This window comes from Candida parapsilosis, contig 006372 (genome assembly GCF_000182765.1).
Source record: "Candida parapsilosis strain CDC317 annotated contig 006372".
Lineage (NCBI taxonomy): Eukaryota > Fungi > Ascomycota > Pichiomycetes > Serinales > Debaryomycetaceae > Lodderomyces > Lodderomyces parapsilosis.
This window is the reverse complement of record NW_023503283.1, coordinates 145,778-163,621: the sequence shown is the minus strand read 5'-3', so window position 1 is coordinate 163,621 and position 17,844 is coordinate 145,778. Positions and strand designations below refer to the sequence as shown.

Below are 17,844 nucleotides of genomic sequence, written 5' to 3'. Positions count from 1 at the left end.
GGACGGTTATGCGTGTCATGAACTACTTGACGAAGCTCAACTGAATAAAAAACGGAGATTACGTAATCGAAATAATTATTATTCAAATATAAAGTGTACAAAGAATTAAAGACCAAATGAGTGTTTGTTTTATTGTTGCTTTACAATGATTCATCATCAGCATACTCACGATGTTCTCGTTCATTGACAATGTTTTTGATTCCATGTTCACCCAACTTTTCCATCATTTCACCAGCGTCGAAAGTCTTGGGAATGGTGTACTTGAATTTCCTGGCTGGAATTTTTTGCTCAAATAACTTGTCCAATTCAGCAAATGTTCTTCCTTTGGTTTCTGGCAACTCAAACCATGCCCATGTTGCAGCACAGATAGCAAAACCAGCCCAGAAGAAACCGGTCTTGGCACCCCAGCCCCATGCTGATGGATTCAACATGTAATTAGTAAGAACGTTGACAACAATTCCGGATATATTGTAAACCATCCTTGACAACATCACTGTCTTTTGTCTCAACTTTGCTGAAGGCATTTCTGGAATAATACAGTAACACATGGGCCCAACGGAGGAATCATAGACAAAAGTGTACACCAACAACATAGATCCAGCACCCCAACCAGCACCAGCAGATGAAGCGCAGCCCAATCCACCAGTGATTAGAAGAAGCACAATCATCACACACATACCGCCAAAGTATATTGAAAACCTCCCAAGCTTTTGTGATAAGGTCCAAGAGGCAATGGTACCAATGATCCCCAAACAATATTGAATGATTGAAAAAGTGAATGCATTTGAAGTTGCTAAGCCAGCTTGCTCATAAAAGTATGTCGAGTAACCCATCAAAGTAGCCCCTGTGATATTTTGAAAAAGCCAAGTGAGTGCAGCAATTCTTGTTCTTCTAAGATTAGGTCCGGTGAAACAATCTTTAAATGTTGATCCTTCTCCAACAGCGTCTTCTTCCTTCACAATCAACTGTATTTTAGTCACCATGCTCTCCACAACCACATTCTTGTCGGGCAAGTAAGAATTGGCTGTCAACAATCTGTACAATGAGTGCTTAGCTTCTTGAATTCTTCCCTTTCGGACAAGGAAGTAAGGGGATTCTGGTGCAAGGTAAACCCCTATCAAAATAGGAATCGGCCAAACCCATTGGATACCATAAGCAATACGGTAAGAGTATTTATCAGTCATGGTGGAGATTCCTTTAATTACACCAGCAGAAATCAATTGACCAAAAACCCAACATAAGTTGACATAAGTCGTCAAGTACACTCGCAAACTAGCAGGGGCAATCTCCGAGGCATAAGTGACTGTGATTGTTTGATACGAACCCCAATTGATACCCAATAAGACATATGAAACAAGCAAAACTTCACGTGTAGGAGCAAAAAATTGAATAAAGATCAAACCAACACACATTATCAAAGCGGGCATCAATGTCTTTCTATAACCAATCCTATCAGCAAACACACTGGCCAACCACAAACCAATCAACTGACCACACATGTAACTGTTTGACAAACCTGTTTGCCATTTTGCAGGAATTTGGTATTCACCAAGATCTGGGTAATAATCACCAAATTGTCTTTTGAAACCATCAAAAGCGTAGAAACTTGCCAATAAACACGTGTCATAGCCCTCCATGATTAAAGCAGTGGATAAGATAACCGACCACGCCATAGCTTTTGGAAAAGTCTTTATACCTTCTTTCAAGGTCATTTGCTTTTCTTTTTGGTCGTCGGCACGAGCATCTTCCGACATCTCCAAAAACTTGGAGATGTAATCATCGACATTGGGATTTGTTTCAGCACCAACAAAACTATCTTTTTTTTCGATATCGCTTGAAATCAGGACATCATCAATGTGCTTGCCTTCCGCCTTTGAGTCGTTTATATGAGACAATGATTCACTCATTTTGTTATTCGAAACTTTTGTTGATTTGCAACTAGCTAAACTTTGTCATTCAAGTTGATGAAAAACCTTGCCCTATTTATACACTTTTTGACACACAATTGAATCTTGTTGCAAACTCAAGCCCAAGTCAAGCAAGATTACTTTTCAAGCTTCCTGCTTACCACTCCAAATGCAGCGAAGCTAAAAATGAATGATCCGTAATAACCAACAAGAGCACAAATTCAAAATTTATGGCGGGGAATATTGTCCGAGAATGTTTGCGAATTTTGCGAGAAATCCTATAAGGAAGACAATATACCTCAATGATGTTGATGGAGATGAAAGTGAGCCTTTTTTTTATTTTTTGTTGGCATGGATAATCTGCAAAGCCTTGCCTCCACTCCACAACATTGATTGGCTAAAATACATATACGTTCGCAATTTTTCTTTGGAGATGCAAGGTGGGTTAAAATGCAGAAGAATTTATTATCATGTACCAATGGAAACGTATGACGGGACGAGCTCTATGAAAAGGGAACACGCAACACTATGCTATCTTTATGCATTAGAAACATGACCAATGGTTTTGAAATGCTCGGGGAATTAAGAGGCTGCGATTAAGCAAAGTTTCTTTCCATTGTAGTCGATACAATAAACATTAGAGCGAAGAACTAAAAAAAACAAAGAGAATAAAGAAATTCACCCCACACTGACTTTCGCGACTTCGAGATTTCTATTGTGTTCACGCAATAACAATGTATGTGAGGTCTCATGTCAGTGAATAATCACATTGTTTGGGAATGCTCGTATGGTGGGAATCATTACATGAGTGTAGTTATGGGAGCTTAAGTCATGCGATTCACAAATGTTGACATGCTGTTTGTTTATTGCTTCTTAAATGCCAAGCCCCTCCAGTAGAGATCTTCATAAATCATGCGTACACCGATGCAATCCGAAATATTAGTGAGCTCCCCTGTAAAGAATGTTGTGCGTAACATTCAACTTTTGAAGTAGTGATACCAAGTGTTATCCATCAGCACTGTGTTCTACTACATATCTAAGTAAAAAAGTTGGTTGTCTTCAAATATTTCTCCTTGAGGCGGAAAAACTTCGAGTATTCTCAAATGTACATCAACTTAAACACTCTGAAGGTTTCGATATATCAGAGTAAGGGGGACCTGCCAAGGCAATCGATTTCTCCGCAAAGCTGGAAGCCTTTTGCTCGGAAAAACTTTTTGAACACGTTGTTGTTGTCAGTGTAATCAACTACACTTATTAGAATGGATGCGGGGGAGCGCGGGGTAAACAAATGTACATGGGAATCCGATAGCATACGTTTGATGATTGGTCAACAACTTATTTAAGCACTACGTGTTATTTACGAATATTTCCAGGACGCCCCCCAACTTTTAAAAAATGCAAGCAGGCTTAACCCCAAAGTTTAAACTCTGGCGTCTAAACCTATATAAAATAGTTGCAAAAATTACACAATATTGAAAATAAATGTCTCTTGGCTTTTACCAGAGAATAATTAATCCGAGCATTTGCGCGACATTAGTCCGAGCATTGGCTCGAGAATTGTCAAAGATACTCGTGAAAATTCTCGGACCTTTTTTTTTTTTTTTCTTTGGCGCCCCGCAAATCAAAAGTACATCCACTAAAAGGCAAATGACAAACTCAACAAAATTTTAGGGGAACTTATAGTATAGTTGTATTTTCTCTCGAAGAATCGACTTAGGTTATAAAAAAGGCACACCATTCAAAGGAAGGCATCACTCTAGCAACCTTTTTTCTTTTCTTTTTCATCCAATACTACTACAACTATTAATCAACCATGACTATTGACTACACTTGGTGGAAAGACGCTACAATTTACCAAATTTACCCAGCTACGTTTGCGAATGGGTTGAAAGAAAAGTATACTGGTGATGACAAGACATTCGATGGCGCTTGTGGTGACATTCCCGGTATCATTTCCAAATTGGACTACTTGAAGGATTTTGTTGATATCATTTGGCTCAGTCCTCAATATGATTCACCACAAGATGACATGGGCTACGATATTAGTGATTATCAGAACATCTATCATAGATACGGTACCTTGGAAGATATGCAAAAATTGATTGACGGTTGTCACGAACGTGGTATGAAAATCATTGCTGACTTGGTTATCAATCACACTTCATCAGAACACAAGTGGTTCAAAGAATCCAGATCATCCTTGGACAACCCAAAAAGAGACTGGTACATTTGGAAAAAGCCAAGGTACGATGAGAAGGGAAATAGATTACCACCAAACAACTGGTTGTCGTACTTTTCTGGATCTGCCTGGGAATATGATGAAGCCACTGATGAGTACTTTTTAAGGTTATTTGCCAGTACTCAACCAGATTTGAACTGGGAAAATGAAGAAACCAGGAATGCCATTTACGACACTGCTTTGAAGTTCTGGTTTGATCGTGGAATTGATGGATTCAGGATTGACACTGCTGGTATGTACTCCAAAGACCAAAGATTCCTTGATGCACCCATCGTTTACAAGGACCAGTATTATCAACCGCATGCTATGTACACCAACAATGGACCAAGAATTCACGAGTTCCACAAGGAAATGTTCAACAAGGTTACTTCCAAATATGATGCCATGACTGTGGGTGAGGTGGGCCACTGCTCTAGAGAAGAAGCTTTAAAATACGTCAGTGCATCTGAAAAAGAAATGAATATGATGTTTTTGTTTGATGTTGTCGATGTTGGATCAGACAAAGGGGATAGGTTTAGGTACGAAGGTTTTGACTTGAAAGATTTCAAACAAGCTGTTCAAAACCAATGTGATTTTACAGATGGAACAGATGCTTGGTCCACTGTTTTTATCGAAAACCACGATCAACCAAGAAGTATTACTAGATTTGGTGATAAAAAGTATCTAACCAAGAGTGGTAAATTGTTGTCACTTTTACAAACAACTTTAAGTGGTACATTGTTCATCTACCAGGGACAAGAAATCGGTATGACCAATTTGCCAAGAGAGTGGCCAATTGAAGACTACAAGGACATCAATACTATCAACTACTACAATACCTTCAAAGAGAAATATGGCTCAGACTCCGACTTTGCAGAAAAGGAAAAGAAACTTATGGATGTTATCAACTTGTTGGCTAGAGACAATGCTAGATCACCAATGCAATGGGATGACTCTAAATACGCAGGCTTTTCAGAGTATGAACCATGGACCAGAGTCAACACCAACTTCAAAGAGATCAATGTTGCCCAACAACTCAAAGATCCAAACTCATTGTTGAACTTTTGGAAGAAATCATTGAAATTAAGAAAAGAGTACAAAGATTTGTTGATTTATGGATCGTTCAAGATTTTGGATTTCGATAATGAACAAGTGTTTACTTACACAAAGAGCTTGCCTAATTCTGACTATCCAAAAGCTTATGTCGTGCTTAACTTTTCCAAGGAATCAGCCAAATTCAGTAAATTGATTGATGGAGACTTCAAGTTAATCAATGCTAACGTGGATAAATCAGAACTTGTTGAAGAAAGCTTGAGTCCATATGAGGGCCGTGTTTACATTGTTGATTAAACGAGTTTTCTAATCTTATAGCTATCTTAGAGTATAGATTGTCTTTTGAATAAACGCCAGTGGCAAAGCCATGTCAAAAGGTGGTCTTTGATAGGTGATTGTAAAAGCTAGTCCCTATGCACTTGATTTTGAAAAGCTGGTTTTGTGTAGTGACTTGGTAGCATCAAGTATCACTTCATATCTTTGATGGATTTTTCCAAGCAAAAACTTCTCTTCACAAGCAGCCTACAACACTATTCTACTATAATCAAATATGGCTGTTATCAATCAACCAAATAGTCAGATTAAACTTACCAATGTTTCACTCGTGAGAATGAAGAAGGGAAAAAAGAGGTTTGAAATTGCGTGTTACCAGAATAAAGTTCAGGATTGGAGGCTGAAGGTTGAAAAAGATCTCGATGAAGTCCTTCAGATTCCACAAGTCTTTATTAACGTTTCAAAAGGACAAGTTGCGAACAACGATGATCTACAAGCCGCTTTCAATACCACAAACCAAGATGCTATTATTCAAGAAATCCTAAATAAAGGTGAAATACAATTGAATGAAAAGGAACGGAATGCCAACTTGCAACAAAAACAAAATGAATTCTTGACAATTATATCAACAAAGTGTATAAACCCTAGATCGAAAAAGAGATATCCACCGTCAATGATCGAAAAGGCTTTGAACGAATTGAAATTCCACCTCAATCCGACAAAGACGACAAAGACACAAGCATTGGATGCAATCAAACTCTTGGTTGAAAAGCAAATAATACCAATTGCCAGGGCCCAAATGAAAATTAGAATATTGTTGACTAAAAAAGGGTATCAAAAAACATATGAAGAGGAAATTAAACCCAAGATTGATCATTTAGATGAACTTGAAAATAATGGCAAGCAATACGAAATCGTGGGTATTATTGACCCCATCAATTACAAGGCGCTTGTGGATTTGCTAGAAGGTAAAGACTTGAAGAACGAGGGATCTATAGAAGTTTTAGATATGTCGGCTACAAGGGACTAAATAAAGTGAAATACGGGCTTTTTACTGTGAGTCTATTTGTGTTTTAGATAGTCAACAACATTAAGCTTATACCAGCTGCTTGATAATCTATACCTCTAGCGCCTTTCTATTCTCTCCTGAACGGTAGCGTCAACATAACTTGTTGATGAGAAGAAGCAAAAAAAAAAATGAAAAAAAAAATTAAGATCGAAATATCTCATCCATACCAAGTTATTCGACTCGCAATGTCTATCGTATTACCAGCAGGAAGTGTTGACGGATTTAAGGCCGTTGGAAAATATTCAGCTCCAAATCGTCGTCCAATTGAACCAGTTGGTCGTTACTTTTTAGCTCATGCCTCAAGAACTCTTAGGGGCCACACTTGGTCTGAATTTGAAAAATTGGAAGCCGAGCGTAATGTCAAGGAAATCGAAACTAATGAGGATGAAGATTTGGGAGATGAAGAACAAAGTGAAGAGTTGTTGGAACACGATCCAAGAGAATGGAAAACTGCCGATTTATATGCTGTTTTGGGATTATCACACTTGAGATATAAAGCTAATGAAGACCAAATAAGAAGAGCACATAGAAAGCAAGTATTGAAACATCACCCGGACAAGAAATCTGCAAGTGGTGGATTAGAACATGATTCTTTCTTCAAGATTATTCAAAAGGCATTTGAGGTCATGTTGGATCCAACGAAGAGAAAGCAGTATGATTCTATTGACACCGAAAAGGATCCAAAGCCACCATCACCAAAGAGCAAATATGATTTCTTCGAAGTTTGGGGACCAATATTTGAAAGTGAAAGTAGATTTTCAACAAAGCAGCCAGTTCCACAATTGGGCGGTTTAGATGCCACCAAGGAAGAAGTTGACGCCTTTTATAACTTTTGGGGTAAATTTGACTCATGGAAGACATTTGAATTCAAGGATGAAGATGTTCCAGATGACACTGCTAACCGTGATCACAAACGTTATATTGAACGTAAAAATATTGCCTCAAGAAAGAAGTTCAAGCAAGAAGATAACAAGAGGTTGATTGATTTGGTAGAAAGAGCTCACAATGAAGATCCAAGAATTAAGTTGTTCAAAGAACAAGCTAAGAAAGAGAAGGCTGCAAAGAAGTTGGATAAAGAGGCTGGTTCACGTAAGGCAGCCGAGGAAGCTGCAGCTAAGAAAGCCGCTGAAGAAGCTGCTGCCCAGAAAGCAGCCGAAGAAGCTGCTTCCGCTAAAGCTAACTCAAAGAAGGCTAAAGAAGCAGCCAAAGCTGCCAAGAAGAAAAACAAGAGAAATGTTAGAGCTTCGGTTAAAGATGCGGACTACTTTGGCGATGCTAGCAAGTCTGCAGACATTGATGCAGATGTTGAATTGCTTCTTGAGAAATTTACTGATGTTCAATTGGGTGAAGTTGCATCGAAATTGAAAGACGCCGATGCTTCTAGCGTTAAAGCCACTTTTATTGAGACAGCTAAGGAGTTGGGCAATGGTGGTTCTTTAGATGCTAGCCACTTGAAATACTTTACTGCTTGAGTGTAGTATTTACGTTAACAACATTTATTTAAAGCTCAGCTATGTGAGTATTTTATAGAATGAGAAATCAAGAACTCTGAGTTTATCAATCTTCATCTGGTATATCTATTTTATGCTTCAAAGGAAGTGCTTTCATATGATAGTGCTCTTTCCTCTTTTCCTCAAACCTCTTGTGTCTTTCTTCAGCAGTCAAAGGTTTTTCTTCCTTCTCATCATTGTTCGCTTCATCGTTTGCTTGCGATTCATCCTTGACCACTTGACCACCATGAAGTGAGGAGCTGATATCATGTGGCAATTTGTCATACTCTCCTTCACCCAACTCAAATTCAGGGATCTCATCCTCGACCGATTTTGAGTTCGCACCACTTTCATCATCATCGTCATCTTTGTAATACTCTCCTTCTGGATTGAACCCTCCTTCGTATGGCGTTTTTGGTTCATCAATCTTCATGGTTGCGCTCTTTTCTTGCTCATTTTTGTAAATGTTCAATTCATCCCATTTTAAGTGCTCCGGTAATTGATCGTCTTCATCAATTCCTTGTTCCTTCTTCTTTTGGGCTATTTTGGCTCGTATCTCCTCTCCCTTGGAAGAGTCATCACGCAATTGCGCATTCAACTGAGTATTCTTTATAACCTCTTGCCTATCTAATTTATCTGGTAATGGGGGAGAATGAACACTGTCTTCACTTACTGATTTATTCCTTAATATTCCTCTGGGTTGGTGATCGGACATTGTATGAGTGTCTACTTATTTCGTGTGGGTGTCTACTTATGTCGTGTTGCTGGTATTTATTGTGTTGAATGACTTTCAGTGGTTCAAAATCTCAAGTATCCCACAAAAAGCAAGAGTGAGAGAAGTCTAGAAAAAGGTCGCTTGCGTCACGTGCCATATTTGCCTTTCGCTGTTTTTGTTTTTTTTTTTTCTATGTGCTGTGCTGTGTCAATTATGCAAAAAATGTCAATGAAATATTCGGTTTAGATCCGATTTGTGGTTGTTGAACTGAACGTCAAGTCTAAAAGACACTCCACCTACTCATCACAAAGGAACTCCTGCCATATTAAAAGCACTATTACATCAGAACAGATCTGGCTTTTCACCGTCAACTGGCAAATCAGCAACATCAAAAAATTTATAACTAATTACAAATCAACGCAAAATGGGTCAAGCATTTAGCTTTGCCAATATATTTGGCAAATTATGGGGTATGAATAAAGAGGTTAGAATTCTTATATTGGGTCTAGATGGTGCAGGGAAAACAACAATATTGTATCGATTGCAAATGGGAGAAGTGGTCACAACAAAACCAACAATAGGGTTCAATGTCGAGACCTTGAAATATAAAAACATCACATTAAATATTTGGGATCTAGGAGGACAAACGTCTATAAGGCCTTATTGGAGATGTTATTACAGCAATACATCAGCTATCATTTTCGTGGTAGACTCCACTGATAAGGACCGTATCGACACAGCTTGTAAGGAATTGCATACGATGTTGAAAGAAGAGGAGTTACAAGATAGCGCATTATTGGTGTTTGCAAATAAACAGGATCAGCCCGGGGCTATGTCTGCCGCTGAAGTATCCAATGCATTGAGTCTAACTGATTTGAAAGATAGGAGTTGGAGTATTGTTGCATCGAGTGCTATAAAGGGAGAAGGTTTGAACGAGGGATTAGATTGGTTGATGGATGTAATCAAGGATGAACAGTTGTGAAAGGGGTATATCTATACAAATTGTAAATAATTAAAAAAAAAAAAAAACAAAGATGAACTAGTGTGGATTAGTTCTGATCCTCCCTTTGTTTAACTCTTTCCAAGATGGTTTTGATCATCTCGTTACCGATTGCGTTAGCCTCTTGAAACATGGGTTGGAAAAATGCCTGGGTTTTTTCAAACTCATCCTTGTAGAGGGAAAAATTTCCAAACTTGATTATTTTGGCCCATGTTTCGGCAGCAAGGGTGAAATGCAAATCATCTTGTCTAAACGATGTATTGGTGGCAGCAACCTCTATACTTTCCTCTAGAAGCCCCGGTGTACAGAACACGTATTCTGTCACACCAAGGAATATCCTGAACAACGGAGTTGAACAAATTATGTGGTCGTATGGCACAATTCCCAAGTTGTACCAACTATCAGCAATTGCCAACAAAGAAAGATGGGAATTAGGTTGTTTCCCCTCGGGTGGTGTCTTATTCAAGGAGAATTTTTCCAAGATATTGTCGTCCAATAAAAGATCGTGATTGGTGATGTGCTTGAATACAAACTGCTTCACTTTTTGCAATCGATCATTCAACTCAGTTTTTTTACCCTGTATCATCAACGTAAATAGCTCAGTGGTGGATTTTGAGTATTGCAAAACTTGATCATGAGCTGATGGGTTTGTGATGGCTAAACCGGCATAAACGTGCCACTTGTTTGCAAAAATTCGAAGTGAGATGTTGATTTTGGCATTTTCAAGACCACCAATCCATTTGGGTGTTTCCCAAGGATATTGATTACAAGATTTCCAAGCAACACCCATGGACAAAAAGGCAGCATGTGTCACTGCTTGAGTATCTGCAGTAATTCGATCGTGCTCCTTAGCTGTTAACGTAACCACTTTTGATTTAAGACAGGAAACTAGACTCTTTACAAAATGCAAAGCAGCTTCATCGGTTCTGTGTGGGATCATCACCAATGGTTGACCAGTGGTATCCACTTTGGGACCATGTAGTGAATGTAAGGAGATAATGCTGTTGTCTGATGGCAAGTGTCTCTCAAATGCAGCTATTTCGGGTGATTTGCAAGATGTTTGACCACCAACTATAGCTCCATATTTGGTTGAGGGTCCATATAAGGAGACAATTTTGTCAATATTCTCAGCCTCTACACTGTATATTATATAATCAGCTTCTCGTGATACGAAATGGCCATTCTTTTTAACAGTAAACTTCTCATCTTTGTATGTTTGACTCAAGTAGTCATATTGTTCTTCACGATCACAACCAATTACTTTCCAACCAGCTTCACTGAATCTCCTGGCATAAAGAAGACCCATATCCCCAAGACCTATTATTCCAATTGTCTTTGACTTTTGCAACATTGCCTCTTCATGTTCCGACATTGCGTGTTGAAGTGATACTGGATTGTGTGTGTTCGTCGAAGTAGATCGCGAAAAATTTCCCTGCCCATACAAAGTTTCCACTGAAAGCCACCTTCTTCAAACCATCAATGTCAAAAGCATTCAGCGCTCCGGGTAAGGCACTTTTAGCTGGAGGATACTTAGTATTAGACCCCAATTATGGTGCATACGTGACAGCTTTGTCATCTCGTATGCATGCGGTTATTGAATCAAGTGAGAATGTAACTGAGGATTATTCCACCTTGCATGTGTTATCACCCCAATTCAAAGAAGGAGACTGGAAGTATAGAGTGAAGGGCCAAGAAATTGAAGAGGTTAACGGGAAAAACAATCAATTCTTAGAAGCTACGTTGAAGACTGTCCTAGCCTATACGGAACCATCGAACAAGTTCCATTCACGAGTGACTATATTTTCGGACTCAGGATACCATTCACAGAATAATACGACAAAAAAGGTATCAGGAAATGGCAAGAGATTGTTCTTATTCCACGAGTTGCCGATCACGGATGTCCCTAAAACAGGATTGGGATCGTCTGCAGGATTGGTTTCTGTCGTCACAGCTGCGTTGATGTCGTACTTTGAACCTGGTAGCGAGATGGCTACAGATCGTTTACACAATTTGGCACAGATCGCTCATTGCTTAGCGCAAAAAAAGATTGGATCTGGTTTTGATGTAGCAGCTGCAGTATATGGATCTATCAAATACCGTCGTTTCCAACCAAGTGTAGTGAACGACGTTCTTGCTGTTTTGGACACTGATACAATTCATTTTCCTCGAGCGGTGAAATCGGTTGTGAAGAAAGAATGGGAATTTGAGCACGTCAAATGTTCATTACCTCCAGGGGTACGATTGCTTATGGGAGATATAGAAGGCGGCTCTGAAACTCCCAAAATGGTGGCAAAAGTTTTACAGTGGAGAAAAGATAATCCTATCGAAAGTAAGCAAATATACGATCACTTGAATAAAGCCAACAATGACTTTATTGACGCATTGGAGAGACTCAACAAAGTTCAGAACGAGGACGCTTTATCCAGTCTATCTAAAGCGCTTGGTGAAATAAGACATGGTTTGAAACAGATGACAGAGAAAGCCAAAGTGCCGATCGAGCCACCAGTACAAACACAATTGTTGGATCGTATTGATCAATTGGATGGTTGTTTAGGTGGAGTTGTACCAGGTGCAGGAGGGTTTGATGCGATAGCTGTTGTTGTGCTCGCATCGAAAATTGACGCCATAAAACAGGCCACGGCAGACGCGCCTGAAGTCTACAACAATGTGCATTGGGTAGATCTACATGAAGAAGCAGATGGATTAAAATTGGAGAATGTGGAGGATTATGTAGGGCTTGTATGAAGAGAGATCTATTTGAGTGGGTTTTGAAGTGTCAGCTAGCGTGTTATATAATGTAAGCAAATTGCGACGTACAGTGTAGTGAAACGCACCTCCTTGTGGTGGGACAATGGTTAAGTTGCTAGCAAGATCTGATTGTTCAAATTTTTAAGAAATTTTGCAACCATTTGTTTACTAATGCATTAGAAACCTTCCTCGATGATAACATAGCATATTGTATTAAACGAGCTTTACATTTATTGGAATTTTTCCATATTTATCCTCTATTGTTAGTTTGCCACGTTCACACTTTAGATGTATCTTTAACAAACTCAGTCATAAGTGTACTAAATCGATGATATCATCACAAAATTGATTGTGAAAAAAAAAAATCAAACCTTGAACAGCGCAGCTCATCCCTTCTCTTTGCAACTTTGTCATGCCCACAGAACTTGAAGAATTGGTTGGGTTTCTACACTCACCGCAACCTGCTGTTGTTCAAATAGCATTGGATAACCTTGTTGGGTTCTCTACCGGTGCTCATCAACAAGTGTTTGCTTATGACAATCATGAAGCAATAAAAGATCTTAAAAAATTGAGTCAATCCAATAGTAAAACTTTGGTGAGACAATCTGTCACCATTCTTGCTAATTTATGCGATGACATAACTATGAGAAACTTAATTGTTGAAGATTTGGACTATTTGAAATTTTTAGTGTTCAAGATTGTCACTCTTGAAAACTCCAATGCTGACATCATGTGCATACTTTTGAATAATTTGGCCAAAAATGACGCCATAAACAAAGTATTTGAGTTTGAAGTTGAGTTAAATGATGCTCAAAAGCAAGCATTTAGTTCATCAAAGGCTATTGATTGTTTAATGGATTGTTTTGTCAAGGGGAATGATTACAAGTTGAATACACATGCAAATTTTGATTACCTTGCGTACTTTTTTGCTGACTTGTCGAGGTATCAGCAAGGACGTTCGTATTTCATTACTGAACAAGCCTATGATAATGTCGTGCCCATTTCGAAATTGCTTGTCTTTACTGAAAAATATGACGATAAAATTAGAAGAGAAGGTGTCGCATTCACCATCAAGAATGCGTTATTTGATACCAATGCCCACATGAGGTTATTAACCGATTCAAAAATTAACATACTACCGTTCTTACTTTTACCGTTGGCCGGCCCTGAAGAGATTGATGAAGAAGAAGTTTTCGACTTGCCTGATGAATTGCAATTGTTACCTCCAGATAAGACGAGGGAACCATTAACAAGTATTCAGTGTACTCATTTAGAATCTTTGCTTTTATTGTGCACAACTAAACCAGCTAGGGAATATTTCAGGGAGAAGCGAGTATACTCCATTATAAGAGAGTTGGATAAAGCAAGTCAAGACGAAAATGTGAGGGACTTGTGTAACAGGATTGTCCAATTGTTACAAAGAGATGAAGCTCCCGAATCAGCTGAAATCGAAGCAATGGAAAGTGACGAAGATGATGACAAAATAGTGGAGATTGTGTAGTAGTGATTATAGATTTAAATCTAAAAACAAAAAAGGAAATCAGGATTTGAGCACCAATTTACCATCAACCAACTTCAAATTCTGCTTTACGATAGCGATTATCCTCTGTTTGTTATCTGGATGTGCACTAACTCTGCTCTTTAAACCACCCAAAAGTTCCCTTGTTGTCAATGGATGGTCTTTGACAATCTTTAAAACATCGTCAACAGTGACTAACAAATTGTTTGGGCCTGCATCACGTAGGTCAGACAATGCACTCGTGTCAACCGGTGAGCCTGGAACAGACGAGGCCGCTGGTGATGGTTCCTTTTTCACTGTCACTGGTGACAGATTCTCCTCCAACCTTATTTTCTTTCTAGGAGATGACGGTTCTGGTGTGGAGCGTTTGGGGACATTTGGGTTCCACTCTCCTCGAGGTAAAGTCGAAAGAAATTCCTTTGGGGCTTTTAAAACAACGTACCCATCTGATATCAAAGACACCACAAACGATCTCACGTTTGATCTTTGTGCATCTTTTTTAAGAGTGTCTTCTGTTGGCTCCTCTTTAACTTTAACCCTTGATTCATCGTCGCTTTCTTCCTCACTTTCCAAATCCGATTTGGATAAATAAGGCAACATTCCTTGTTCGTCGTCCCCGTCGCTGTCGTAAATTCCTCCCTCCCTTTTGTTCAAAACTTTTCTCAATTTTTTCCCTTCTTTATCCACTTTTCTTGATTTTTCAGTTTCAAACAAATCATCTAGATCATAATCCTCATCGTCTTCATTTTCAGCATTGAATGCTGAAGCCTTCAACATGTCCTTTTTTATTTTCTTTTCCGACATTTTATTCTCCTCTTCATCTCCATCCATAATAGGAGCTTCTTCGTCGTCGGCAAACTCCTCCTCAAAATCCAAATCGTCATGATCAGAATCTCTTTCCTCAACTGATCGCGAATCGCCTCCCATTACCGTCCTCATACGTCTGTTCTGCGCACCTCCATTGCTGATGACTCTACCATTTGCTGAAGGCGAGTTGTTTCGAAATCTTTGATCAGGTGAACCTTCCGCAATCGAGTCATTCTCCATATGTTTCATCAACCATCTGGGAACACTTGAGTTTCTTTCCATCTTGGCCTCAGCTTCCTCAAGTGTTAACGTGGCATATCTGTTTCTAGGAGTAAACCTATAAACTTTTTCTGCAGGTATCATTTTGAAGCCATCCTTGTCAAAAACAAACAATACGTGTTGCAGTTCCGTCGACCCAGCCTCATAATTTCCGACGTAAACATTTTTCCCCGTGTAATCTTCAATTACCCAAGGATAATGCTCTTCGTATCGTAATTTCCTCTTTGCTTCGTCCATTAGATTGATCTGCTTAGTCTTTCGTTTGAATAGTTTCTTCTTGTTCTTTCGAGCGCCACCATCAGGAGCCACTTGTGACAAATCAGCCTGGCTCTTGTTGTTAAACTTGGTATCTTCTGTGGTGGTATTTGGGGCTGCACCCTGAGCCGAGCTCGATGCTTCTAAATCCCCCTCAGCTTCACGTTGAAGTCTTTCTTTATCGGCTTCCTCCTTCTCCTTTCTTCGTTGATCTAACTCCTGACGAGTAAGGTGAAATTGCATATTTCTGGGATCCTTCCGATGAAGTCTCACAGGTTTTTCAAAATCCTTCACAATGTCCACATCTTGTTTGGTGGCAAATTTCATTAAGTGGATTCTAACATCCTCGATTTCTTCGGGACCGCATGACTTTAAAGGTATCGTTTGCCATTCCTCCGATTTTGATGGCGACGGAGATCCGTTCTTGGTTAATGTGTTGTTTGTGTTCTCATTCTTAACAGTTACTTCTTTCTTGACTTGAGAATCTGGTTGGCTCATTAACAAAGTTGATGGGTGTTGTTCAAGTAATAGTCCATGGGAGGAATCCAATGTGTTAACATTTTTCTTCTCTGTTCTTGATTTTTTCTCCTTCGCATTGCACTACGAACACATTGATGAAGGTAAGTACTGTTTGTAACAATCTCTCTCGAAATGAAGCACACACGCGGGTGCTGCAAAAGTAACCCCTTCATCTTTAGAAAATATCCTGGGTGCACTGGAGGGCTCTCAATTTTTGTACATAGCATAGTTGACGATTGACAAGTAGTTGACGACTGAATGCCTTCACCTTTTCATCACTCAAGGCAAAAGTAAATGGTTACGAGCCTAATCACATAGGAATTTGTCTTCCACAATCGTGTCAAATTTCATAGTACATGGTTACACCTGCTGAGTTGTTGTTTCTTCCGCCCCACGTGTGGGTTGAAACCTTTTGCAATTATTTTTTCCCATACCATTGTGATTGAACTGATATAAAAAGTAGAGCAAATTCCCAACCATGATGAGAGGAGTTTGTGATGTATATAGCAGCATAACGAGCTAAAAGCAATGGTTTCCTTTTCAAAGGTTTTGCATTCGAACTTTTTGCTTGTGAGTCAATCTATATTTCAAGATGTCGCAACTCCTCAACAAGCTGCTACAGATCAATATTCAGTTATCAATTTCCTCGGCGGATCAGCGCCTTACAAACAAGGATCCAGGTACGGAATTAGTACTGACAATCCGGATAAGTGCACAGTAGAACATGTCCAAATGATCTCACGACATGGAGAGAGATTTCCTTCAAAAAGTGATGGAGCTTATTTCGACACTGTGATGGATGCTTTCAAAAGTTACGATAAGGAGTTCAGAGGCGACTTGTCGTTTTTAAATAATTATGAGTATTTCGTGACAAATAAAGAGTATTACGAGAAGGAAACGAGTCCAACGAATTCTGAGGGCACATTTGCTGGTACAACAACTGCACTTCGACATGGGGCATATTTTAGACAACGGTATCAAGGTTTGTTTGATGGCGGCAATTTCACTGTGTTTACTACCAATTCTGGAAGATGTTATCAAACTGCAAACTATTTTGCCCGAGGATTCTTGGGTGATGAATGCTCGGAAGATCATGTGGAGTATGTCGTCATTGACGAGGACCCAAAAATGGGTGCCAATTCATTGACACCACGGTACGCGTGCAAGAATTTAGACGATATCAATAACGACGAAATAGTTGATCAATTTGACAAGAGCTATCTACAAGACATATTGCACAGATGGCAACAGCAAAATCCAGGGTTGAATTTGACTACTGCCCAAGTATCTTCCTTATTCTTGTGGTGTGCTTTTGAAATCAATGTGAGAGGATCGTCACCATTCTGTTCCCTATTCACTAACGAGGAGTTTATAAAGAGTGGCTACAGAAATGACTTGACAAATTATTACTCCATCGGACAAGGTAACAATTTGAGCACAACAGTTGGTTCTCCCATGGTAGTAGCCTCATTAAGGCTACTTCTTGATGAGGCAGCCGCAAACAAAATATGGGTTATGTTCACTCATGACACAGATATGGAGTTTTACTTATCATCGATGGGGTTAATCAACCCGGAAAAGAATTTACCCGTTGATCATGTCCCATTCCCTAATCCATACAATGCAGCACAGATGTTTCCTCAAGGGGGTAGAACTTATTTGGAAAAATTGAAATGTGACGACAAAATGTACGTTCGGTTCATTATGAATGATGCAGTTGTACCTTTCCCCAACTGCAACAATGGAGTTGACTTTTCCTGCCCTTTGGATCAATTTGTCGATATTGTGAAGTCAAGACTAGATGGTGTAGACTATTCAAAACAATGTGGTAATTCAGGTCCATCGAATTTGACATTCTTTTGGGATTACAAGGAGGTGCAGTATGATGCTCCATTGATCGATCAGTAGAGTTAAATCACTAGATTGATTAAAGACAATAGATAAGCATTACACACAAGACAATACATTTTAAAGACGTTCTAATAGGAGTAT

At 39.2% G+C, this 17,844-nt stretch overlaps 11 protein-coding genes across 11 annotated transcripts; 7 read left to right on the top strand and 4 right to left on the bottom strand. All coding sequences in view use genetic code 12, as the record gives it.

Moving 5' to 3' along the window:
- Positions 1-140: 140 nt before the first annotated feature.
- CPAR2_400790 (uncharacterized protein) lies at positions 141-1,907 on the bottom strand (the record flags this gene model as incomplete). The annotated part of the gene is made up of 1 exon (XM_036810953.1): positions 141-1,907. One exon carries the CDS (start codon positions 1,905-1,907, stop codon positions 141-143), a length of 1,767 nt encoding a protein of 588 aa, XP_036667439.1.
- A 1,813-nt stretch (positions 1,908-3,720) lies between these two features.
- On the top strand, positions 3,721-5,475 carry CPAR2_400770 (alpha-glucosidase; the record flags this gene model as incomplete). Its single annotated transcript, XM_036810952.1, has 1 exon — positions 3,721-5,475. The coding sequence occupies one exon, from the start codon at positions 3,721-3,723 to the stop codon at positions 5,473-5,475; it is 1,755 nt and encodes a 584-aa protein (XP_036667438.1).
- Positions 5,476-5,728: 253 nt separating this feature from the next.
- On the top strand, positions 5,729-6,481 carry CPAR2_400760 (guanine nucleotide exchange factor; the record flags this gene model as incomplete). The annotated part of the gene is made up of 1 exon (XM_036810951.1): positions 5,729-6,481. The coding sequence occupies one exon, from the start codon at positions 5,729-5,731 to the stop codon at positions 6,479-6,481; it is 753 nt and encodes a 250-aa protein (XP_036667437.1).
- Positions 6,482-6,705: 224 nt separating this feature from the next.
- On the top strand, positions 6,706-7,992 carry ZUO1 (zuotin; the record flags this gene model as incomplete). The annotated part of the gene is made up of 1 exon (XM_036810950.1): positions 6,706-7,992. The coding sequence occupies one exon, from the start codon at positions 6,706-6,708 to the stop codon at positions 7,990-7,992; it is 1,287 nt and encodes a 428-aa protein (XP_036667436.1).
- Positions 7,993-8,077: 85 nt separating this feature from the next.
- On the bottom strand, positions 8,078-8,725 carry CPAR2_400740 (uncharacterized protein; the record flags this gene model as incomplete). Its single annotated transcript, XM_036810949.1, has 1 exon — positions 8,078-8,725. The coding sequence occupies one exon, from the start codon at positions 8,723-8,725 to the stop codon at positions 8,078-8,080; it is 648 nt and encodes a 215-aa protein (XP_036667435.1).
- A 424-nt stretch (positions 8,726-9,149) lies between these two features.
- On the top strand, positions 9,150-9,707 carry ARL1 (Arf family GTPase; the record flags this gene model as incomplete). The annotated part of the gene is made up of 1 exon (XM_036810948.1): positions 9,150-9,707. One exon carries the CDS (start codon positions 9,150-9,152, stop codon positions 9,705-9,707), a length of 558 nt encoding a protein of 185 aa, XP_036667434.1.
- A 67-nt stretch (positions 9,708-9,774) lies between these two features.
- TYR1 (prephenate dehydrogenase (NADP(+))) lies at positions 9,775-11,097 on the bottom strand (the record flags this gene model as incomplete). Its single annotated transcript, XM_036810947.1, has 1 exon — positions 9,775-11,097. The coding sequence occupies one exon, from the start codon at positions 11,095-11,097 to the stop codon at positions 9,775-9,777; it is 1,323 nt and encodes a 440-aa protein (XP_036667433.1).
- Positions 11,098-11,204: 107 nt separating this feature from the next.
- On the top strand, positions 11,205-12,470 carry ERG8 (phosphomevalonate kinase; the record flags this gene model as incomplete). The annotated part of the gene is made up of 1 exon (XM_036810946.1): positions 11,205-12,470. The coding sequence occupies one exon, from the start codon at positions 11,205-11,207 to the stop codon at positions 12,468-12,470; it is 1,266 nt and encodes a 421-aa protein (XP_036667432.1).
- A 415-nt stretch (positions 12,471-12,885) lies between these two features.
- HGH1 (Hgh1p) lies at positions 12,886-13,974 on the top strand (the record flags this gene model as incomplete). The annotated part of the gene is made up of 1 exon (XM_036810944.1): positions 12,886-13,974. One exon carries the CDS (start codon positions 12,886-12,888, stop codon positions 13,972-13,974), a length of 1,089 nt encoding a protein of 362 aa, XP_036667431.1.
- A 39-nt stretch (positions 13,975-14,013) lies between these two features.
- On the bottom strand, positions 14,014-15,831 carry TFG1 (transcription factor IIF subunit; the record flags this gene model as incomplete). Its single annotated transcript, XM_036810943.1, has 1 exon — positions 14,014-15,831. The coding sequence occupies one exon, from the start codon at positions 15,829-15,831 to the stop codon at positions 14,014-14,016; it is 1,818 nt and encodes a 605-aa protein (XP_036667430.1).
- A 549-nt stretch (positions 15,832-16,380) lies between these two features.
- On the top strand, positions 16,381-17,760 carry PHO114 (Pho114p; the record flags this gene model as incomplete). Its single annotated transcript, XM_036810942.1, has 1 exon — positions 16,381-17,760. One exon carries the CDS (start codon positions 16,381-16,383, stop codon positions 17,758-17,760), a length of 1,380 nt encoding a protein of 459 aa, XP_036667429.1.
- Positions 17,761-17,844: the final 84 nt, after the last annotated feature.